Source organism: Carcharodon carcharias, chromosome 13 (assembly GCF_017639515.1).
Source record: "Carcharodon carcharias isolate sCarCar2 chromosome 13, sCarCar2.pri, whole genome shotgun sequence".
In the NCBI taxonomy this organism is placed as follows: Eukaryota; Metazoa; Chordata; class Chondrichthyes; order Lamniformes; family Lamnidae; genus Carcharodon; species Carcharodon carcharias.
In genome coordinates this window covers 2,365,499-2,390,927 of record NC_054479.1, presented here as the reverse complement: position 1 = coordinate 2,390,927, position 25,429 = coordinate 2,365,499, and the positions used below count along the sequence as shown (strand labels likewise).

The 25,429-nt window shown below is 40.1% G+C and overlaps 1 protein-coding gene across 9 annotated transcripts in view; it reads right to left on the bottom strand.

Moving 5' to 3' along the window:
- Window positions 1-25,429, bottom strand: part of LOC121286326 (M-phase phosphoprotein 9) — a 91,535-nt gene that overhangs the window by 32,486 nt on the left and 33,620 nt on the right. For all 9 annotated transcript variants that reach the window (XR_005944916.1, XM_041203404.1, XM_041203407.1 and 6 more), the window contains 9 exons: window positions 24,124-24,611; window positions 22,577-22,735; window positions 18,472-18,559; window positions 17,987-18,202; window positions 17,755-17,802; window positions 17,540-17,604; window positions 16,535-16,639; window positions 7,898-8,074; window positions 1,443-1,621 (listed from right to left, as the gene is read on the bottom strand). Coding sequence is in view for 8 of the 9 variants with exons in the window: in XM_041203404.1 (XP_041059338.1) it covers window positions 1,443-1,621; window positions 7,898-8,074; window positions 16,535-16,639; window positions 17,540-17,604; window positions 17,755-17,802; window positions 17,987-18,202; window positions 18,472-18,559; window positions 22,577-22,735; window positions 24,124-24,611 (1,525 nt within the window). In the remaining variant the exon portion in view is untranslated. The remainder of the gene's footprint in view (window positions 1-1,442; window positions 1,622-7,897; window positions 8,075-16,534; window positions 16,640-17,539; window positions 17,605-17,754; window positions 17,803-17,986; window positions 18,203-18,471; window positions 18,560-22,576; window positions 22,736-24,123; window positions 24,612-25,429) is intronic.

The window sequence follows — 25,429 nt, the reverse complement described above, 5'->3', positions numbered from 1 at the left end:
TCCTGTCAATCTCTATGTTTTTCCTATCACTAGGGAGGGTTAAGATTAGATCAGCTCTAATGCCCCCACAAATGAAAGGCCTACCAAATTTTAAAGATGCTCACTATTTTGGCTTAACACTGAACAATACAAAAGTAAGGCTCTACAGAGTTCACAAAGCCAATGGAGCTATACCTCTACTCCTAGAACAAGTCAGAGCTTTCAAAAAGGAGGGCAATGAGCAAGTCAGAAAGCAAGAGCCTGTGCAAAAGAAACAGTATGCATAACAGGGAGCACACAAGATATCGTCACATCAGAGAATATTAAACAGTTATATACAAAAATGTTAAACACAGGAACACACAGAAATTACAACGTGGTGTTTATCCTCCACATGGACAAATACATCTAATTTCATTTATCCACCTTGCTCCTATATTCTTTCAACCCCTTATCCTTCATCTAGCAAACCAAACTAATCTTGAATGATTTTCTGTCTCAAGCACTAACACTGGAAGTGAATTCCTCAAAATTTTCATCCTCACAATTCTCTCCATGACAAAATTTTGTCTGCACTCTCTTAGAAATTTCTTACCTTTCTCATTCTAAATACCTCGACTACTGGAATCTTATAACCTTGTCTTTTTCTTTCAGAATTTTAAACACTTCTACCAAATCGCCCCATAATTTTCAAGGTGCTAATATAAAAAGGACCAAATTTATCAAGTTTTTCATCACAGGGACGGGCAATAAATTCTGGCCTAGCCAGCAACGTCCACATCCTGTGAGCAAATAAAAAAAAACATTTATATTTCCTCTTCTAGACAGCATTCCAGTGAACCTGCATTGTAATCTGCCCAAAGCCTCAATACCCTTCCTAGTTCAGAGTTCAATGTTACACTCAATGCTCTGAGATCTCACACAGTTTTATATAATCTGATCATTCATTTTGCTGTTTATATCCAAATGCCGAGATAAAATTCAGCTTTTCTATAGCCTTATCAACCCAGGGTGTCGCCTTTAATGCCGTGAACCTGTACCCAAATAATTTTGCTCTTCCAAAACACAGAGCCTCCTTCCGTTCAAAATATAATTACTGTTGTGTTTTTTAAACTAATTGACATACCTGCCACTTAGCCCACTCTCCTACCTGTGTAATATAATGACACATGCTTTAACCTGCAACCATAATTACAATAATGGTGGTAAAAGAGCTCATTCACTTGCAATGAGAGTAGGATATATTGACATGCATTGGGTAGAGAATTCACATTAAAGTCTGAAGAACAGGAATGCAATTATAGTGATATTGTGTGATTATATAATGATATCCCAAGAAATCTATAAATTAATTAAAAAAATTAAGCTTAATGGATTTAGTTTCCAATCCTAATGTAGTTGGCTGAACAGCAAACAAAGTGTAGCAAGATAAGCGGAATAAAACACAAAAAAATGGGCCTTACTTGTGCCATCACCCGCTTCTGAGACATCATGTGTTGGAGCTTGCACTCTCAAGCTTTCAGACACATTTCTGGCATCAAGCCTTTGCAATGCTTTCAGAATAGGAGGAATTGGTTCCTCCAAATCATTTGAAGGGTCTTGCTGACTACAGGGGCGATCCTTCTCCGGGGGCGAATGGAACCTAAACAAATTAACAAGAGAAAAAGATTTCATTTCTAAGTATCATCTGTGGTTCTGCAAGCTTTCTGCCATTTTTGGAAGTTAAAACTAACACAAGTATCTTGATCTTAACTTTAAATCTGTACAACAATATTTATACCACAAGTCAAGTTTTCTGGAAAGAGTTTTCCTGGAGTTAGTGCAATAATTGAGAACAATGGGCAAAGAAAATGTTTCAGTGAAGTGACTGCAGTCAAACAGCTTAGATCCCATCATACACATGTTAAAACTTTTAAGTCTATGTGCATTTTGTTGACTTTTACCATTATAAATTCCTATTTCCGCATTTATAGTGGAAACAGCCGATGTAAATTTGTCAGGCTGTAATGACAACCTCTCACCAGTGGTGATGGGAACTGCAGAGGAGGCCAATGGTGCTGCCATGAATAGGAAAGCACAATTATAGCAAGACAAGTCTGCATAGTTTCCATTATAATTCTCAACACGGGAATTTATAATGGAAATATAAAATATATCACTTTAAAATTAGTCTAAATTGTATCTAATTCTCCAACCTCCCTTCGTCTGAAGACTACGATGTTATCTGGGCTTCCAATATGTAATCAACTAGTTTAGAATAAAATTTTACATCCAATTTGCAGCATTTCAATTACCTTACATTTGCATCATCAAATTATATGATAAACAGTCATTAGATATAATCTATTTCTGTTCATGGCACCAAGTGTAATTCACTTTTGACTTTATCACTTTGTGGAACAGAAATCATGTCTCATGGCTCCTTTATATATTTGATATATATTCCATTTTTGGCAATGAATAATCAATCCATTGAGAATAGTTGTTTTCTCTGGTTTATGCAGTGAAAACAAGGTGACCTAGCACAAAGAGGGCATTCAATGTATTTTACCAACCCCCAAATCTTGCTCCACTGCAATATCTAGTTTTATAAGCTTCAATAAAACAAAAACTTGCTGCAATTACTGTTGTCCAATTTTTAAAAAAATGAAACTTTAAAATGCTTCTAGTCAGCAAAAGGAAAGATGATTTAATCATTTAATACATAGTTTTAAAAAGAATATGTTAAATCAACCCTAACATAAATATGCTTGCAGAGTACCCAGAACTGTTATTGGTGTTTTTCTAAATACTATCTTCATTAATCAGTTCTTTTCAAGGAACTGACCCAGGACAACAGTTACACAGCAGAACTAAAAATTAGCTCAAAAGGTTGACAGATCAGTATGCATCAATGCTGAGAACCTTTGGAGGATTGGATTGAATATCACTGCTTTCCCATCCAAGGTAGACCTTCAATTTAACTATAAGGACAGCAAGTAAAATTGCAAATTAGTGGGACCCAACCTTGATTAAAGCGGACCATAACAATCCACGATTTCCAAACAACAATACTTAATCGGATCCAGAGTTCAGCTCTGGATGATGCCAATTCACACTTCTTCCACGGGGACAGAAATAATGATCAGAAGATACTGTAACTTTTGTTGTGAACCTTAGTATAGGTATAGAATAACAGAATGTAGTATATTTGGCAATCAATTAGAAATTCACTTTCAATTACAGGGCAATTTATTTTACTCTAAAGTTTCAAAGGATATACACAAAACTGTGAGGTTTGGCATACAGCAGCTTTCATGACTTAGGACATCTCCAAGCACTTGATACTTTTTAAGCATTTTTGATATAATGAATTGGACTTGGATACATGAAGCACAATTTCAAAGTTTGTAGTTCAGGAGGGATAGTGGCAGTCTTCAGGATGACATAGATTGGTGAAATGGGCAGATGCATGGCTGAAAAAAATTGAATTCAGGGAAGTGTAAACTGCTGCATTTTGGGAAGTGGAAGAATGAGAAGTAGTATAGGAACAGAAAGACTTGATATTTTTCTTGAAGAGTGAATCCATACACTTGCTATCAATGAAGGTTTGACAACACAGCAAAGAGCAGAGAGCCACCTAGTTATACAAGGCACAGGGAAACAGAGGAAAAATTTCCAAACAATATATTTAGGTTCTGCCGAATGTTACACATCATTACTGATGCAACACTATCTTTTTAAGAAAGCCAGTACCCAATATTGAATGCCACTGATTTGCAGCCCAAGAGTGATCATAACATAACAGAATATCATATTCAGTTTGAGGATGAGAAACTTGGGTCTGAAACGAGTGTCTTAAACTTAAATAAAGGCAATTACAAAGATATGAAGACAAATTTGGCTGCAGCAGACTGGGAGTACAGGTTAAAAAGAAGGTAGAGAAGCAGTGACATACATTTAAGGAGATATTTCATAACCCTCAACAAAGATACATTCCAATGAGAAAGAAAGGTGCTACAAGAAGGATGAACCTTTTGTGGCTAACTAAGAAAGTTAAGGATGGTATCAAATTGAAAGAAAAGGTGTACAATGCTGCGAAGGTTGGGAAGATTTTAGAAACCAGCAAAGGATGACCAAAAAAAAGGAAGGAATAATGTATAAAAAAGCAAGAAACTAGCTAAAGTAAACACTGGTCTCTTAAAGGACAAAACTGGGGAATTAATAATTGGAAACAAGGAAGTGGCAGAGGCTTTGAACAAGTATTTTGTATCTGTTTTTAAGGTAGGAGATACAAAAAGCATCCCAATAAATAATAGGGGAAAACCAAGGGGCAAAAAGGAAGGAAGAACTTAAAATCATCATCACTAGAGAAAAAGTACTAGAGAAAACGAATGGGTTAAAGGCTGACAAGCCCCTGGACCCGATGATTGCCACCCTAGGGTCTTGGAAGTGGCTGCAGAGACAGTGGATGCACTGGTTGTAATATTCCAAACTTCCCTAAATTCTGGAAAGGTTCCAATGATTGGAAAACTTCAAATGTAACATTGCTATTCAAGAAAGGAGGGAGATAGAAATCTGGAAACTAAAAGCCAGTTAGACTAATATCTGATATTTAGAAAATGCTAAAGAAGCTTAATGCTTAAAGAAGCAGTTGCAAGATATTTAAACATTTGCAATAAAATCAGGTCTGTCGAAGGGTCATGAGGACTCGAAACGTCAACTCTTTTCTTCTCCGCCGATGCTGCCAGACCTGCTGAGTTTTTCCAGGTAATTCTGTTTTTGTTTTGCAATAAAATCATGTTGACTCTGCCTGATTGAATGACAGGGAAATTGTGTTTGACAAATTTATTGAAAATCTTTAGGATGTAACAACAGGGTGGATAGAGGGGAGCCAGTAAAGATAGTTTATTGAGATTTCTAAAAGGCATTCAATAAGATGTCAAATAAAAGGTTACAACACAAAACAAGAGCTCATTAAGTTGGGAGTAATATATTAGTGTGGTTAAAGGATTGGCTAACTAACAAAGAATCACTTAAATGAGTCATTTTTAGATTGGCAAACTGTAACTAGTTTAGTGTCACAGGGGTCAGTGTGGGGACCTCAACTATTTATGATCTATGTCAATGACTTGGATGAAGGGACTGAGTGTATTATAGTCAAATTTGCTGATGATATAAAAATATTTAGAAAAGCAAGTTGCAAGGACGACAGATTCTAAAGTTGCTGTATCATTTACACAAAAATTACAATTGTTTTTATTTGTTAATGGGATGTGGGCATAGCTGGCTACGCCAGCACTTTATTGTCCATCCCTAATTGCCCTTGAGAAGGTGGTATTGAGCTGCCTCCTTGAACCTCAGCAGTCCGTGTGGTGTAGGTACACACAAAGTGAAACACAGTAGAGAGTTCCAGGATTTTGATTCAGTGACAGTGAAGGAATGGCAATATATTTCCAAGTCAGGCTTGGAGGGGAACTTCCAAACTTCCAGGTGGTGGTGTTCCCATGTTTTTTTTATTTATTCACAGGATGTGGGCTTCGCTGGCTGGGCAAGCCTTTACTGCCCATCTCTAGTTGCCCTTGAGAAGGTGGTGGTGAGCTGCCTTGAACTGCTGCAGTCCATGTGGTGTCGGTACACCCACAGTGCTGTTAGGAAGGGAGTTCCAGGATTTTGACCTAGCAACAGTGAAGGAACAGCGATATATTTCAAAGTCAGGACGGTGAGTGACTTGGAGGGGAGCTTCTAGGTGGCGGTGGTCGTGGGAGCCTTGGTGAATTCCTGCAGTGCATCGTGTAGATGGTAAACATTGCTGCTACTGTGCGTCGGTGGTGGAGAGAGTGAATGTTTGTTGATGTGGTGCCAATCAAGCGGACTGCTTTGTCTTGGACAGTGTCCAGCTTCTTCAGTGTTGTAGAGCTGCACTCATCCAGACAAGTGGGAAGTATTCCATCACATTGCTGACTTGGGCCTTGTAGATGATGGACAGGCTTTGGGGAGACAGAAGGCGAGTTACTCATTGCACGATTCCTAGCCTCTGACCTGCTCTTGTAGCCACAGTATTTATATGGCTAGTCCAGTTCGGTTTCTGGTCAATAGTAACCCCCAGGATGTTGATAGTGGAGGATTCAGTGATGGTAATGCCATTGAACATCAAGGGGCGGTGGGTAGATTCTCTCTTGCTGGAGATGGTCATTGCCTGACACTTGTGTGGCGCGAATGTTATTTGCCACTAGTCAGCTCAAGCCTGGATAGTGTCCAGGTTTTGCTGCATTTGGATATGGACTGCTTCAGTATCTGAGGAGCCGCAAATGGTGAATATTATGTAATCATCAGTGAACATCCCCACTTCTGACCTTATGATGAAAGGAAGGTCATTGATGAAGCAGCTGAAGATGGTTGGGCCTAGGACACTACCCTGAGGAACTTCTGCAGTGATGTCCTGGAGCTGAGATGACTGACCTCCAACAGCCATAACTATCTTCCTAGGTACGGCTCTAACCAGCAGAGAGTTTCCCCCCGATTCCCATTGACTCCAGTTTTGCTAGTGCTCCTTGATGCCACACTCGGTCAAATGCTGCCTTGATGTCAAAGGCAGTCACTCTCACCTGACCGTGGGAATTTAGCTCTCTTGTCCCATGTTTGAACCAAGGCTGTAATGAGGTCAGGAGCTGAGTACCCTGGCGGAACCCAAACTGGGCGTCAGTGAGCAGGTTATTGCTAAGCAAGTGCTGCTTGAAAGATTTTGCAGAGTGTGTGTGTGTGTGTATATATAATTAGCTGAGTTGGATTTGTCCTGCTTTTTGTGTACAGGACATGCCTGGGCAATTTTCTACAAAGCCGAGTAGGTGCCAGTGTTGTAGTTGTACTGGAACAGCTTGGTTAGGGGCAAATTCTGGGGCACAATTCTTTGGAATTATTCCCAGAATAAATGTGTCTGCCACCCTTGTCCTTCTAGGTGGTAACGGTCCTGGGATTGGAAGGTGCTGTCTAAGGAGCCTTGGTGAGTTCCGGCAGTGCATCTTGTGGACGTTACGCACTGCTGCTACTGTTCATCAGTGCAGGAGGGAATGAATGTTTGTGGAAGGGATGCCAATCAAGCGGGCTGCTATGTCCTGGATGGTGTTAAGTTTCTTGAGTGCTGTTGGAGCTACAGTCATCCAGGCAAGTGGAGAGTATTCCATCACACTCCTGACCTGTGCTTTGTAGATGGTGGAAAGGCCTTGGGGAGTCAGGAGGTGTGTTACTCGCCACGGAATTCCTAGCCTCTGACTTGCTCTTGTAGCCATAGTACTTATATGGCTAGCCCAGCTCAGTATCTGGTCAATGGTAACCCCCAGAAAGTGGAGGATTCAGCAATGGTAATGCCATTGAATATCAAGGGGCGATGGTCAGATTCTCTCTTGCTGGAGATGGTCATTGCCTGGCACTTATGTGGTGTGAACGCTACTTGCCATTTGTCAGCCCAAGCCTGGATATTGTCCAGATCTTGCTGTATTTGGACATGGGCAGCTTCAGTATCTGAGGAGAAATGAATGGTGCTGAACATTGTGCAATCATCAGCAAACATCCCCACTTCTGATCTTACAATGGAAGGAAGGTCATTGATGAAGCAGCCTGAAGATGGTTGGAGCTAGGACACTACCCTGGGGAACTTCTGCAGTGATGTCCTGGAACTGAGATGATTGGCTGTATTAGCCTTGTCATTATATTGGCAAGAAATTAACCTATACACTGTATATGTGGTATAACACTGCTGTTCTTCCATCATACTTACTTTGAGCTACACCATGGGATATCTATTAGTCTCTTAAAAGAAATAATATGAAATGATAATAAAATAATGCAGTAACACATCTTATCATATTTTAAAATTTTTTTTTGGGTTAAATGTTAACAGCACACAAAACCGAAACTGATATAAGGACATTTAGCTGACCTTCTGGGCTGCAGGTGGGTCTCCCCAAATTCATTGCTGGAAGAATTGCAGTTACTTTCTAAGGGTTGTCCTGTGAAGATGGAATAGTCAGAACCTGGAGTCAGCCACTTGCGTCTTGCAACATCATCAGGAGCAGTTTTTGTAGGAGAATGATTTTCATCAGGATGATAGAAAAGGCTGTTTTTGGTAACAGATTAAGAGAATAATTCAGGAAGGCCACAAAAACTAAATCAAAATAATGATCAGACCATTTTTGCAATTCATATTTTCAATTACAATTTATCCACTAAGTTCTTTAAATGGTGGTATAAACAAAAGTTATTCTACCTATAATCACTGCCATCTACAATAGCCTGCGATCTTAAAAAGTCTGAATGTGAAGGACAGTCCAACTCTCAAGTTATATTCTAAATTTTCATGTTCAGAATATAGTAACTTAGGAGCGTATCACCAGAAAAATTGTCTCAAGTGGGAACAAGATTTCTTTTTCTGCTGTGTTGATTCTATTTCTAACATCCAAAAACTGGGTCAGAATATGGCCTGCCTCTCTCATGGTGCAATCAGGTCAAAGTTTAACAAATTTGCTGATTAGCTACTCACACCATTGTGCTTCCCTCCACAATTACAAAATCCACTGAAGCCAGTCATAGCCCAAATTATTTAAATCTGGCCCTAGTTTTGTAATTTTCTCACTGAGAAAAATGGTTCTTGGGAGAACTTTACTGGAGGGGCCAGGAATCAGGACTTAGTTTTGTTGATAGAGAGAAGTCAACATTTGCTTTAGATTTCAGCTCTGAAGAGAAGACAAAAAGAGGTTGAAAAAAATAATTTCAAAATTAGCTTGTGCTTGCCTGAAGGAGTGACAGTGTACATGGTTCAGTCCATACATCAACAAACAGAGACCACTCCTGCCAAGCCCGCCCATCAAGGGCAAAATTCTGCCCATGCTTTCACAACATTTGCACATAACACATTTTCATGAAAAAGGATATTACAAAACTTTATTTTTCCTCTTTAAGACTCCTGCTGGGAAGTGCACTGTCATGCCAGATCACCTCATTTACCACTACCCAAATTGTAAGGCTTTGAGGTAAAACTTAAGTTCCAAAGATTATTTCTAATAATGATAGTACCCTTTGAAGAAATTGTACATTTTGTCCTTAGCACAGAGTAAAATCAAGAGCATGAGGTTTATAAGAAACAATTATAACGGCACATGCAGCAGCCACACTGTTCATTCGGAATAATCTGGATTTTGTGGATGATTAGAATTTACAACTAAAGAAAGAATTTTTCCATGGAGAGTAAATTCACTTCTGTTACCTGAGCCATATGTGAATTGTTTCAACAAGGGAGGATGACCTACTTTTAGGCCTTCAGTCTCGTTTTGAATCAGACATTAGAAGAAGCTAAAAGATAGCGAAGTAACTCTAGTCCTCTAGTATAAGCAGTTTTCCATTAGAGAAGCACCTGGTCTTAGGTCAGTTCCTTTCCACAAGAGGAGGCCTGTTGACCATATATTCAGCACATTCAGGGAATCAAACCTGTACCTTACCACTGCGACAGTACAGTGTGTTAATGTTCCAACATGTCTCCAACAGCTTGATGTGATGCATGTGTGGGTGAAGAGAGTTAGCATGCTTTTAGCTTTTGTGTGCCAGCTTGCTTCTCATTTTCAGCCCACACCAGTGGCTAGCAGCAATATGAAGAGAGCCAAAAGTATAAGTCTTTCCCTGTCAGTTCACAGCTTCTCCATAGGCAAGTCCTCAGTTGTGCCACCTCAAGGTGACAGACGGAAACTGAGTATCTCATGGCCCCAGGCTAAAGCTTCAAAGGAACTCGGAGGAGGTTTAGCCCCTGGACATGCAGTGTGAAGCCCACTGGCATGTGGACACATCCTGGTATTCATGAATCAAACTCTCTGCTATGAGTGAATAGTTCCACAGCCTTGTGGATGCCTTGGGAGAGTTGAACGCTAAGGGGAGTAAGCCCAAAGATGAACTGATGTTTAAATATGTCATCCTTCTAGCAACTCCTGCAACCAAGCCAGAGAGATGGTGGCATAGTGGTAATGTCACTGAACTAGTAATCCAGAGGCCCATGCTAATGCTCTGGGGACATGAGCAGTCTAGGTTCTCCGTAAATTTTGCCCAGACTTGTGACCTGGAGAGGACACTCCAGTTTTGCTGCAGAACATTAACACAACACAGGAGACAGCAGTTATGAGCGATAAGCCCAATTCAACTGATGTGTACAATGGGTGCTACTGGCTGTCTCTGTCAGGGTGAGGGCCAAACATGTCACATTGGTCAACCACTGCAAGTCTATTCTATAAGGAGCTTGAATCCCTAAGTCAGAACATCTTCACCTATTGGAGGATTTCAATGCAAGAATAGGCATGGAGCATGAGGCATGGACCTGCTGCCTCAGATACAGGCCAAGTATCCTTTATCCATAAACCCAAAAACTGAACACATTCAAACACCGTGCTTTTTGTGAACCTCTTCGACCTTTAGCATGGGAAGTCTGCGACCAGAGACGAGACAACCCGAGCCGACACGAACCTCTCCAACTGCACCCTGTATTTATTATTCAGTGAGGTATATCTTACTTACCTAGCCATTCTATAGCCCCTAGGCTTTGGCCTTTGTAATATCAGTAGGCCTAGGCCTATATGCGGTATCCAAAAACCAAAATTAGCTGAAATCCAAAACGCAATCAGCTCCGAGGGTTTTGGGTAAAGGATACTCGACCTGTAATGGTGTTAGATTTGCTACCTTCCAATCTGCAGGTACCGTTCCTGAATCTATAGAATTTTGCAAGATGATCACCAATGCATCCACTATCTCTACAGGCACCTCTTTCAATGATTAGGTAGATCATCAGGTCCAGGGGATTATCAACTTTCAGTCCCCTTAATTTCTTCAGCATTACATTTTTACTAATACTGATTTCATTCAGGTCCCCAATCTCTCTAGTCCCTTGGCTCCACAGTATTTCAGGGAGATTTTTTGTATCCCTCCATGAAGAGAGACACATAGTATTTGTTTATTTTCTCTACCATTTCCTTATTACCCATTACAAATTCTCCAATCTCTGCCTGTAATGGGTCCAAATTTATCTTTACTAACCTTTTCCTTTTTACATACCTATAGAAACTTTTACAGTCCATTTTTATATTCCTCGTTAGTTTATTTTCATAATCTATTTTCTCTTTCTTCATCAATTTCTTGGTTCTCCTTTGCTGAATTTTAAATTGCCCCCAATCCTCATTCTTACTACATTTTTGACAACTTTATACACCTCTTCCTTTGATCTAACAGAATCGTTAACTTCTCTGGTTAGCCATGGTTGGATAGCTTTTCCTGCTGGCTTTTTGTGCTTTAAAGGAATCTAAATTTGTTGCAAACCATGTATTAATTCCTTAAATGCTAGCCATTGCCTGTCTAGCATCATACCTTTTAATGCAGTTCCCCAATCTGCCTCAGCCAATTTGACCCTCATAACTTCATAGTTTCCTTTGTTTAGATTAAAGATCCTAGTACCAGATTGAACTACGTCACTTTCAAACGTCACGTAAAATTCCAGCATATTATGGTCACTCTTCCCTAAAGGCTCCTTTACAACAAAATTAACTAGCCCTTTCTCATTGCACAATGTTAGATTTAAAATAGCCAGTTCTCAAGTTGGTTCCACACTATTCCAGAAAACCATCACTCATACATTCCTCAACATTAGTGCTAATTAGGTTTACCCAATCTATATGTAGATTGAAGTCCCACGTGACTACTGTATTACTCTCATCACATGCACTAATACTGACTCCTACATTACCACTACCATATGATAGCCTATAAACAACTCCTACCAAAGTTTGCTGCCCCTTGCTGTTTTGCTATTTCTTAGCTCCATCCAAACTGATTCTACATCTTGATCTTCTGATCTAAGCTCTTTCCTCACTAATGTACTGATCCTATCCTTTAATAACAGTGCGACCCCACCTCCTTTTCCCTTTTGTTTATCCTTTTTAAATGTAGAATACCCTTGAACTTTCAGTTCCCAACTTTGGTTACAAGGTGTTCAGGAAAGGAAGGAAAGGAGGAGGCGTGGCTGTATTGGTTAAGGGAAGCATGGCTGTGATGGAGAAAGAGGAAATCCCAGAGGGTTCAAGGACAGAATCAATTTAGCTAGAGCTAAGGAACAAGACGGGTGCAATTACATTGCTTGATGTAGTCTATAGACCACCAAATAGTGAGGAGGATGTAGAAGAACAAATCTACAAGGAAATTGCAATGAGATGCAAGCATTGTAGAGTAGTTATAATGGGGGTCTTTAATTACCCAAATGTAGACTGGGACAGTGGTAATGTAAAGGGTGGAGAGGGGCAAAAGTTCCTAGATTGCGTTCAAGACAATTTTCTACAGCAGCATGTGTCCAATCCAACAAGAAAAGGTGCACTGTTGGACCTGGTTCTTGGAAATTAAATGGGTCAAGTCAGTGGGGGAACATTTAGGAGACAGTGATCATTGCATTGTAAGTTTTAGGATGATGATAGAAAAGCACGAAAGACAATCCAGAGTAAGAATAATTAATTGGATAAGAGCCGACTTCGATGGGGCAAGAACAGAGATAGGACAGATAGACTGGAACGAAAGATTGGTGGGAAAAACTGTAGGTGAACAATGGGCTACCTTCAAAAAAGAATTGGCTCGGGCACTGTCAAGGTATATTCCCTCAAAAGGGAAAGATAGGGAAAACAAATCCAGAGCTCCCTGGATGAAAAAGGAGATAAAAATTAAGATAAAAAAGGAAAAAAGTGTGCTAATGACAGGTGTCAGGTAGAAAATACAATTGAGAACCAAGGGGAATACAGCAGGTTCGAGGTGGGGGGAAGCATATTAGAGAAGCGAAGAGGGATTATGAGAAAAGATTGGCAGCCAACATAAAGGAGAATCCCAAAGTCTTCTATAGGTATATAAATAGTAAAAGGGTGGTAAAAGGAGGAGTAGGGCCGATTAAGAACCTGAAAGGGAATTTACACATGGACAAAGGGGCTATGGCTGAAGTATTAAATTAATACTTTGAATCCATCTTTACCAAAGAGGTAGATGCTACCCAGGCCATGGTGACAGACGAGGAAACTCTATCACTAGAAGGGTTCAAAATTGATAAGGAGGAAGTGTTGAACAGGCTGTCGGTACTTAAAGTTGACAAGGCACCGGGACCAGATGAGATGCATTCAAGGATATTGAAGGAAGTAAGAGTAAAAGTTGCAGGGGAACTGGCCATAAGTTTTCAGTCTTCCCTAGACTCAGGGGAGGTGCTAGAGGACTAGAGAATTGCAAATATTATGCCCTTGCTCAAAAAAGGTTGTAAGGATAAGCCCAGCAATTAGAGACCAGTCAGTTTAACTTCAATGGTAGGCAAGATTCTTGAAACAATTATTCGGGATAGAAATTTGTAGTCACATGGAAAAATATAGGTTGGTAAGGAAGGGCCAGCTTGGGTTTCTAAAGGGGAAATCATGTTTGACTAACTAATTTGACGTTTTTTGAAGATGTAACAGAAAAGATCATTGAGGGTAATGCTGTTGATGTGGTGTACATGGACTTTCAAAAGGCATTTGAAAACAGACTTGTGAGATAAGTTATTGCTCATGGAATAAAAGAGACAACAGCAACATGGAAACAAAATTGACTGAAAAATAGAAAGCCATGAGAAATGGTCAATGGATTTTTCTGGGCTGGAGGAAGGTTTGTGGTGGGGTTCCCCAGGGGTCGGTATTGGGACCCTTGCTTTTCCTGATATATATTAATGATCTAGATCTTGGTGTGCTGAGGCAATTTCAAAGTTTGCGGATAATACAAAGCTTGGCAGTGTTGTAAACTGTGAGGAGGACAATGCAGAACTTCAAAAGGGCATAGACAAGTTGGTGGAATGGGCAGACAGGTGGCAGATGAAGTTCAATGCGGAGAAGTATGAGGTAATGCATATTGGTAGGAAGAACAGACAATCTAAAACAAGGGGTGAAGTTTTGAAGGGAGTGCAGGAGCAGAAAGATCTGGGTGTATATATGCATTGATCATTGAAGGTGGCAAGACAGTTAGAGAGCCATTAATAAAGCATATAGTAGCCTGAGCTTTATTAATAGGGGCATAGAGTACAAGAGCAGGGAGGTTATGCTGAATTTAAATAAGACACTCGTTACATCTCAGCTGGAAGATTGTGTACAGTCTGGGCACCACATTATAAGAAGGATGTGAACACATTGGAGAGAGTGCAGAAGAGGTTTACAAGAATGGTTCCAGGAATGAGAAGCTTCAGCTATGAGGATAGATTGGAGAGGTTGGGACTGTTCTACTTGGAGAGAAGGCGGCTAAGAGGAGACTTGATATAAATCATGAGGGGGCTGGAGTAGATAGGGAGAAGCTGTTCCTGCTCATAAAAGGGTCAAAAATAGGACGGCACAGATTTAAAGTGATTTGTGAAAGAAAAAAAATGTGGTGCCAGAAAAAAACTTTTTCACACAAGCGATTCGGGTCTGGAATGCACTGCCTGGAAGTGGGGCGGAGGCAGGTTCCTGAGGCATTCAATGGGGCATTAGATGATTATTTGAATAGAAACAATGTGCAGGGGCACAAGGAGAAGGCAGGGCAATGGCACTAGGTCATTAAGCTCCTTTAGAGAGCCAGTGCAGACATGATAGGCTGAATGGCTTCCCTCTGCACACTCTGATAACCATTTCGCTTATTGCTATCCTGCTCTCTTTTAGTTTCTCACATCTTCCCTCAATCCCACTATTAAGTTTAAAACCTCTCCACTGCCCTTGTTACATGACTCGCCAGAGCACTGGTCCCAGCACAGTTGAGGTGAAAACTGTCCCAATGGTATAGCTCCCACTTCCACCAATACGGATGCCAGTGGCCCAGGAATCGAAACCCACTCCTCCCACACCAATCTTAATGAGCCACGCATTTATCTCTCTAATCTTATTTAACCTTTGCCAATTTGCTCGTGGCTCAGGTAATATAGAGATTTTTAAAAAAAATTTAGCCCCTAGCTCCTCATGCTCACTAAGCAGAATCGCCTTCCTAGTCCTATCTATGTCTTTGGCACCTACATGGACCACAACCACTGGATTCTCCCCCTCCCACTGCAAGTTCCTCTCCAGCCCTGAGCAGATGTCCTGAACCCTGGCATTGAGCAGGCAACGCAGCCTACAGGACCCTCACTCTTGACTACAGAGAACTGTGTCTATCCCCCTCACCATACCATCCCCTACTACCACTACATTGCTGTTAGTTTCCCCGACTTGAATGGCTTCATGTGCCATGGTGCCACAAACAATTTGCTCATATACCTGCAGTCCCCACTCTCATGGGGGAGAGAGGCTACAAGCACCTCGAACCTGTTGGACAACTGCAAGGGAAGAGGCTCCTCCACTTCTACCCTCTTCAGCCCCTGATCTGCCACACACACTCACACCCTCCTGTCCCTGACTACTGACCAAAACAGAATGCCCTATCCTAAAGTGTGTGACCACCTCCTGGATCAAAGTTTCCAGGTAACATTCCCCCTTGCTGATATGTCGCAGTGTCCGCAGCTCCAGCTCCAGCTTCATGACTCGGAGTCAAAGCTCCACAAGGTGCAGACATTTACTGTAGGAGTGTTTGCCCTGGATCACACTAGCACTAGGAGCTCCCACATCCTTCAGTTGCAGCACATCACTTGTCCTGCTATCTTTATTATACCTTAAGTAACTAATTAATTATTTTCTTAATTTTGAATAAAATTAATGCATTCTCTCACCACCACTAACTTAAACCTTAATAATCCAATAAATGTTATTGGTTAAGCCTGTGTCCTCGGTGCACTCCTCTACAGTGGTGGGATCTGGACGACATATTCAAGGCAGGAGAAAAAGCTGAACAGTTTCCACCTCGGCTCTCAGACGTATCCTCAGCATCTCTCGGCAGGGCAAAGTCACTAACCTAGAAGTCCTGGAGTCTGCTAATTCCGTCAGCATATACTCATTGTTAAGCGCACTGGCTCGACCATGTTCATCGAATGGATGACAGATGTCGGCCCAAAAACCTTCTGTACAGTGAATTGGTCACTGGGTCACAAACTCCTGGGCATCCATACCTTGGCTAAAAGGACACCTACAAGTGACTTATGAAGATGGTGGATATTGACTCTGACAACCGGGACACAGTTGCTGATGGCTGTGACCATTAGAGGCTGACTGTTTGGAAGGGCACTGGAAGAAGCGACCAGAAACGAAAAGCTCAGCTGGCCAAGAAGTGGGGGCTCAGAGCAAACAGGGGCCAGTGAATCATGCACCTTCTCAGGCCACTTGCTTCTTCTGCAGCAAATGCAACAGACACATCATGCCAGGGTGGGGCTCCTGAGCTGCCCCAAGCAATATTTAATACAGAGTTGATCACCATGGTACAAACTATTGTCTTACAAGATGGAAAGCTGTCACCAATGTTCCAACATTCAAAGTATGTAAAATAAATTCTTTGCATTAGCCATCATATTAAAAAAATGAAAACCTATTAGTTCACTTGATGGTATTTTCAGTAGATGTGATACATTATTTTAAGTTTTATTTAGAAAAACAAATGTTCTTACCTACTGCTTGATGTCCGTGAACAGCTGTGTGCACTGGATCGGACTTTCATAAAGCTTCTCTCATGTTCTGCTTGTCGAATTTGAGCCTCAAGTTTCGAAACAATCCTGAAATGCAAGAACGAACACTTTCATGATTAGTAAGATAAAATGATTACTTCAAATTTAGCTTGTGTTAATATTCAATTAACTAAAACCCATCCTCAAAAGCTGCATCACTTGAGTATTTTCTGTTTTTATCTCAAAAATTACATATGCAAATGCACACAAGTCTTTAATGTAACATTTACTAGTCAACAAGCTGACCATTAGAAGCTACAGCAAAGCAGGGAAAAGGAACTTGTGCTGATGTTCACCTCCCAAATGGGAAATGTTTGACCTCTGCCCTACCTCCTGATTCACAACCATGATTAGAACTTCATTGATGGAGAAATGCTGGCAGGATGTTGCAGATTAATGAGCAGTGGGACAGCACCTCTGAGCTGCACCACCAACCTATTGTTCTACAATGTTAAGTAAAACTTCTGATGTGACCTCCTTGTCTAACCCAAATCTCCTGCTCAGTCCCCATACCCAGTAGTATGCTTTTTCAACCAATTATCAAAGTCCTGTTTAAAAGAATTTACAAATTCAGACTGATGTCATATTCGCCGTACCAAGTACATGTTTCACAAATTGCACCCCTCCATACTGGATGGCTGCTAGCCAACTGCAACCAGAGTACGCCCTGCTCTCAAATTCTGGTAATTATAAAATAAGGATAAAGTTTGCAAAAGAATATAGGAGGTAACCATGGCAATATGAAAAGTATTAATGGGGCTAACAGCAAGGAATATCTGTAATGACCATGATTTCTGTGGCCTGATCTTACTCTAATATACGTTTTCCATACATCATTGCAGGCAAGTATATATACTCACTTTCAAAACTGCATTGAAAAAAATTGTGTTAAGCTTCCCAAGAAGCTTTACAGCATTATGTAAGATAATCAAGGTTTACTCAACTAACCTTTTCAGCTCCGAGATTTGCGAATTTGCATCAATTAGTTTATCTTCTGTGGTATTCAAAGTCTCCTAGTCAAGAAGAAAAAGAAATACTGACAGTACAGAAAACTGTGTCAACATTTATATGTTTCGTGTGAGGATAATCACCTGGGTTTATGGCAATAAACAATAACTTTCACGTTGGAGCCTCCCAAACTTAGCAAATGGATGTGAAATTACCTTTACTTGTTCGTGTTCTTTTCCTAGTGACTCATATTCTGTAAGCAGCTGCAATGGAAGAGGGAGGTTAGCTTTTACATTTGAACCAAAATTACCGCATTTACAAATTCTGTTAAATGATGGAGCACTCCTGCAAAAACTCTGCAATAAAACAACAGAAACAGAGAAGTACAAATACTGACTCTGTGACTCTCAAGTCAACTCAATCCATGTAAGTGAATTCAAAACTCACATTCTGTAATATTTTGTGCTCTTGTTTCATTCTGGCATCTTTATTATCAGAGTGTTTGTAAGCTTTTTCAAAAGCCTCTTCCAGGCCTTTCAGCCTGCTATTGAGTTTGTTGATCATATTATCTTTGTCCTTGTTGTCTTTTCGCATTTCATCAAGACGCTGTTGTAATGCATGAGACGTGGCATTAACTGCATCATAGCGTCCTGGCCAATCAGCCTAACCAAAAGTATAAGAGTAATCTTGAACAGTGGGAAATGAAGTGACTTTGAATGAATAAATTAGCAAATTATTACTGGCTTTTGTTTGGCTGCTGTAATCTATTTAAATACTTTTCAGGTTCTAGTCACTGTACAAATGCTTTCCAAATTATTATATGGTCTTCACTTAAGCCAAATGTCAGCTTCCTCAAAGTTTCTGACTATAATACTTGCTTCAAATTATATACATGAAAGTTTTCCTTCTATTGTTCAAGGGCTTCTACCCACCAACTGCATTTCCATTAAGTAGTTCTTGTTCTCTAGGTCTCGAATACGATTACCAGCTTCAGTTAAAGCACTTTCCAGTTGTTCACATCTGAAAATTCAAAATACCATGAGACATAGTACAAAGTTCACATTTAACATTTATCATAGAATCATAGAATGGTTACAGCACAGGAGACCAATCCTCCCATTGTGTCTGTGCCAACTCTCTGCAAGGACAATTCAACTAGTGCCATTCCCCAGCCTTTTCCCCGTAGCCCTGCACATTTTCTCTTCAGATAATTATTCCAATTCATTTTGAAAGCCACAATTGAAACTAGCACCATCATAATTAGGCAGTATACTCTAGATCCTAACCATATGCTGCATGAAAAAAAATTCTCATGTCGCCTTTATTTCTTCTGCCAATCTCCTTAAATCTGTCTCCTCTGGTTCTCAACCCTTCAGCTATGGAAAGTTTCTCCCCCTGTCCAGGCCCCTCATGATTTTGAACACTTCTATCAAATCTTCTTCCAACCTTCCCTTCTCCAAGGGAAATGGCCCCAGCTTCTCCAATCTATCTACCTAACTGATGTTCACATTCCTGGAACCATTCTCGTAAATCTTTTCTGCACCCTCTGCAATGTCTTCACATTCTTCCTAAAATATGGTGCACCAAATTGGGCACAATATTCCAGATGAGGCTGAACCAATGTTTTATAATGGTTTACATAACTTCTTCACTTATGTACTCTGCCCTCATTTATAAAGCCCAGGATCCTAAATAACTTATTAACTACTTTCTCAATCTGCTCTGCCACCTTAAACAATTTCTTCCAATATATCCCCAGGTCCTTCTGCCCCTGCACCCACTTCAGAATTGCATCCTTTATTTTACATTGCTTCTCCTCTTTCTCCCCAATGAATCATTTCACTCTTTCTGCGTTAAGCTTCATCTGCCATTCCATCAGTCTGTCTACACCTTCTTGCAGTCGACCACAAACTTATTCACAGTTCACAATATTTCCAAGTTTTGTGTTATCTAAAATTTTGAAATTCGGCTCTGTTCACCCAAGGATAAGTCATTAATATAGACCAAGAAAAGCAGAGGTCCTGATACTGATCCTTAGGGATCATCACCTTCCTCCAGTCCAAAAAAAAACCTGTCACCACTACTCTGTTTCCGCCAATTACATATCTATGCCGCTACTGTTCCTTTTATTCCATGGGCTTCAACTTTGCTGACAGGCCCATCATGTGACACTTCATATCAAACGCCTTTTGGAAGTCCATAAACACATCAACCACATTACCCTCATCAATCCTCTCTGTTACTTCAATCAAAATAACTCCAGCAAGTTAATTAAACACAATCTGCCTTTAACAAATCTGCATTGGTTTTCCTTAGTTAATCTACATTTGTCCAATTGATTGATAATTTTGTTTTGGCTAAAGGGTTTCCCACCACTGATGTTAAACTGACTGGCTTGCAGTTGCTGGGCTTATCCTTACACACTTTTTTGAACAAAGGTGTAACATTTGCAATTCTCCAATGCTCTGGCACCACCCTTATATCTAAGGAAGGTTGGAAGATGATGGCCAGTGTCTCCACAATTTCCACCTTATTTCCCTCAGTAGCCCTGATGTATCTCATCTGGCCCTGGTGACTTATCAGCTTTAAGCAAAGCCAGCTTATCCAACACCACCTTTTTAATCAGTTTTTAGCCCACCCAGTGTCTCATCTGCCTCTTCTTTCACTATGACTTGTGCAGCATCTTCTTCCTTGGTTTAAAAAAATTGCAAAGTACCCAGCTGATACCTCAGCCATGACCTCAGGTCCATGTATAAATCCTCTTTTCAGTCTGTAATTGGCCCCATCCAGCCTTTTGTTATACTTTTGCTAATTATATACCTTTAGACTTTTGGATTCCCTTTTATTACAGCTGCCATTCTCTTCTCATACTCTTATGTTTCTCATTTCTTTACTCTTTTCTCCTCTGAACTTTTGATATTCAACCTGGTTCTCACTTATATTATCAACCTGATGTCTGTCATATGCACCCTTTTTCTACTTCATTTTACTTTCTATCTCTTTCATCATTTAGAAAGCTCTAGATTTATTAGTCCTCCCTTTGCCCTTCATGGAAAGGTATCTCAACTCTACCCAAACCGTCTCTTCTTTAAAGGCAGCCCATTGTTCCATTACAGTTTTGTCCGCCAATCTTCTATTCCAATTACCTGGGCCGGAACCATTCTCACTCCACTGAAGTTGAGTGAAGAATGGGTCTGGAATGAAGAATGAATGGGTTGTCTTATGAGAAATGGTTGGACAGATGAGGCTTGTTTTAATTGAGTTTAGAAGAGTGAGAGGTGATTTGCTTGAAGTATACAAAATCCTGAATGGCCTTGGACGTTGAAAGGGTGCTTCCTATGGTGGGAGAGTCCAGGACTCAGGGGAACTGTTTTAAAATTAGGGGCTCGTGCTTTTAGGACAGAGATGAGGAGAAATCTTTTCCCTCAGAGGGTTGTGCAACTTTGGAACTCTCTGCCTCAGAAGGTGGCGGAGGCAGGGTCATTGAATATTTTTAAGGCAGAGGTAGATAGATCCTTGTTAGGCAAGGGAATCAAAGGTTATCGAGGGTAGATGGGAATATGGAAATCGAAACACAAGATGATCAGCTATGGGTTTATTGATTGGCAGAGCAGGCTCAAGGGGCTGAATGGTCTACTCCTGTTCCTATTTCTTATGTTCTAAGTTTACCTTCCCCCAATTAATTATTTTTACTCTGGATTTCTCCTTGTCCTTTTCCATAGCTTACCTAAAATCTTATGACACTATCAACGCTGTCCAAAATGTTCCCTACTGACACTTGATTCACCTCATTGTCCTTTTTGCACCTGTCACTTGCTTGCAGATTTAATCCCCAACACCATTTTTACTAGTTGGTGGCTTATAGAACACACCCAGTAGTGTAATGGTACCTCTATTGTTTCTTAGCTTTAACCAAACAGATTCTGTTCTTGAGCCCTCTCGAATGACCTCCTTCTCCAGTATTGTAATATTCACACAAATTAATTATGCAACCCTCCTCCTTTCATCTCTTCTCCATCCTTCCTGGATACCTCGCATGTAGGAATATTTAGCACCCAGCACCATATTTTTTCGAGTGTTATTGTCACAACATCATATTCTCACAATACTCATTAAAACATTACACAAGATATGTATTTTGGGCAATCAATTCTGCCAATGACCTAAGACAAGGATGCTGTGAATAAAAAATAATTTGTAAGCCCCCATTCCTGATCACTGTCCAGTGTCAATGCTGCAAAGCAAATGCACATGTGGTAATCTGGAGAGAACAGAGTTGGCAGTGATAGCCCTCCTCCCACCATGGTGAATACCCCACTATCACTCGCTGTAAGAAGAACGGCCACTTGGATAAGCTAAGAGGGGACTAACGATGGTCGTAGAATGTACCTAGCATTAGTTAACATCTTCAAGAAGGCAAGGAGAAAATTGGAAAAAAAATATATACAATGCCCATCTCAAATTTCTAACTGCATTTGCCATCATCTCATAAAAGGTCTTCATAGTTTCCATCAGTTTATTTGCTCCAAGTTCAGAGACACCAGACCACAGCGGAGTTTGCCTCAGCTGATAGTGAAATCAGATTTTTCTATTGATCCACGCTTTAGCAAACTCTGTAGCTCTCTTCATATCACAGTAATCTATAACTACTTACACCCTCCAACAATCTGATCTCTTCACTGATAGAATTCAAAATCTGTTGGTTCGTAACACACAAACCTGAAGGTGCCCCATAACACACTATTTGAGCACACTGGTATGCTGTGCTGCAGAACAGGTCCAAACCTACATAGTTTTGGGGGCATTAAATCTTTTCTTTCAATGTTAATTATTTTAAACAAGTAAGGTCTTTATAATTTGCATGCAGTATATGAAATATTTTCTACGGTCTTCAGTTATGGCAATCATGCTAGAAAAATCTATATTGGTTATGCATTTGGATGAAAAATTAAAAGGAAGAACAGCAAGTGAGGGAAAGGAAATTAAATACATTTGATCACTTTAAACACATGTTTTTTATTGAAACCAAGAAATCACCTTTTTAAAAGATTCTTGTTACATTTCTCTGCTTCAAATATTGTAGAAGATCCATTTAAGGTTTCCAGCTTTTCTTTAAGGCCATTTATTTCTGCCTCATAGTAAGCTCTAATGTCAGCCACATGACGCGCATGTTTCTCCCGTAAATTTAGACGAGCTCTAGAAGTAAAATTCCATTTTAAAAAATCTGAATTTAGGTTTACAGTGTAAATTGGACTGACTTTACAATATTATCACATTTAGCATTTGTAAAATCTGTTTATGCAAACATCATATTGAAAATTTCAAATTCTGTACACATGAACTGAGCTACCATGCTGAAATCCAGATTCAGCTCCCACTGAAGATATCCGGCACCATGGCACCAAGTGTTCTTAAACATCAAAAGCTTGTAGGCCTGCAGCCACTAATTTTTGCAATTTTGTATTTCTGCATTTTATTTCTGCTTTGCTCTTGACTTTATGCCTATAGTGAATATTTAATGTTATTTTGTATTAAATCTTACTTGGTGGACATTGATCTTAACCCAACTATGATTGTGCTTTGAATAATTAATCAATAATAACCAGTAGTGATCTGTCTTCTCAGACTTTGTGTTTTTATACAGGCCATGCACAGATGGTATTTAGACTACAATATCTTTGTTTTCCATTTTTTCCAAGCTAGAATACTAAAATAAGTTGTCTTTTGTTTATCAGAAGTCCTTTTCTTACTGCATTCAGTGACCCTTACGGCTACAGGCCAGGACGATGAGTAACCTTATGGTGGTCACCTAGTATGGTCATCGGAAGTAGTAGTTTGATTGATGAACATAAAACTTGAAAGGATGACAACATCAAAAAATGCGTAAACAACTTGGATATTGCAAAGTCTGCATGGCCTTGCAGTGCCTGTGAGAATTGATAAGAACTGAGGCTTGTTTTGAGTTTGGCCTGTACCAGGTTTCGGCAGGCTGGAATGAAACCAGACATTTAGCTTAAAGGCTTGCTGCTTTGAGGACTCGCTGCTGCAGCCTTGGTGGAACTGTCACCACTGAAGACGGGAGGAAGGGCCAGGAACGGAGTGACTGACCATAGTGCCCACCCGTAGGTTACTCAGTAACTTGGTAACGTATGTACCAAGGAGTTGGTAATATATGTTTCAATTTAGGGGGCTGTCATGGAACAGACTAAGTTGGGGTTATCCATTTTGACGAGCTGTTGTGGAACAGACCAAAATGGGTTACTCTTTGTGCTTTAAAAAAATCTGTCTTTCTTCTTTTCTTCTGATTACAGATATTTTATATTATCAATTATAATTGTCATATCAATATTATTGTGTTATTGTAATCATTATTCAATAAAATTGTTGTTTCACCACATTACTTGTCATAGTTACCCATTCCTGTTACGTCCAGAGTAAGGCTCGCGAATCTAAGTGAGACTCCAAAAGGGACTCACTCTCACACCCCTCCCTATAAACTGTCTAAAAGGTTGGAAGGTCTGAACAGATTCTCAACAATATAAAAATAAAGTTTCTTAATTTTTTTCTTATAAAGTGTTACTTACATGGATAACATGATAGGATCTTCAAGAGATGATGCAGATACATTATGGTCCAATGATTCATTTACACTGTTTGCAATCCCTAATGGCCCAATACAGGGCACAGATGGTAAAGTCAATGTAGAACTGCTGCCCTCCCCTTGATCATGTAATGAATTTGGATTCCTTGTTGGCTTTAAGGTTTTAGAATGTGGACTGTCCATAACACAGGAAGACCTTGAGGCAGGATGGAGATTCCAGTTCTGCAATGGTGACGAGTTTTTCTGTGGGGAACATCTGGAAGAACTGGTCAATTCTGGCCCTGCAGAAGTATCTACATGTGAATCTGAATTAGGATTGGAATGGCTATGCATGGTTACACCCACTATGGAGTCTGGGCTGACTGAAGACCGAGTATCAGATTCTGAAACTGCTATTGGAGTGCTGGAATTATAACGTGGAGAAAATGCTGCAGATGGCTTCATATGAAGAGTGGGATCAAGCGTTAAAACCTTATTTTAGGGAGAGAAATATTGAAAGATTAATTTTTAAAGTTAAATCTCAATAAAAAACAAAACAAATAAAGTTTTAAAAAGTAAATTTCAACTATTCTTTAGTTGAAAATATAAAACAATATATTGCCCAGCTGTTGGTAAAAGATCCATGTGTGGCTCTGATGTGTTGATACATTAGGAGCTTTCTTTGCACATTTATTAGCAACATGCATTTAACTCAGAGTGGTGAAAATGTGGAAATGACTACCACATAGAGTGGTGGGGTATAGCTGAACAGCTTGTTTATTTGCTGTAAAATTCAATGTAATTTTATGTACCTCAAAAACACTAAAACCTTGCAGTTATACCATCCGGAAAGATGACTTAAATAGATGACAAAGCTGCAATCAGCCTGTCACCCCAGAAAACAAATTTGTTATCCACATCCCAGAAGTCCAAACCTCCAAACCTTTGCAAGGGTTATAGATTTGCACGACTAAGTAGATTTATGTGCATGCAGACAGGTAAAGTACCACTGCACAAGCACAAATAGATAATGAGGGCAGGTATAACAGCCTTAATATAAATAAACACAAGTCATACAGACCTAAAGATCCCAAATGCTGGCCTGAGCCAAGTTAGCCAGCAACGGAGGGCACAAAACTGGCCTCAGTCTTCCCAGGCTTGGAAGAAGGAAAAAGAAAATGGAAATAATGCAAACACCAGCTTATGCAATAGAAAGAATAGTACAAGAATTGGGCAGTGCGATGCAATGACTCATTTCACGTGAAAGAAAACTTTGCAGGGAAAATTGGGCAGGACAGTGGGTTGGGCAT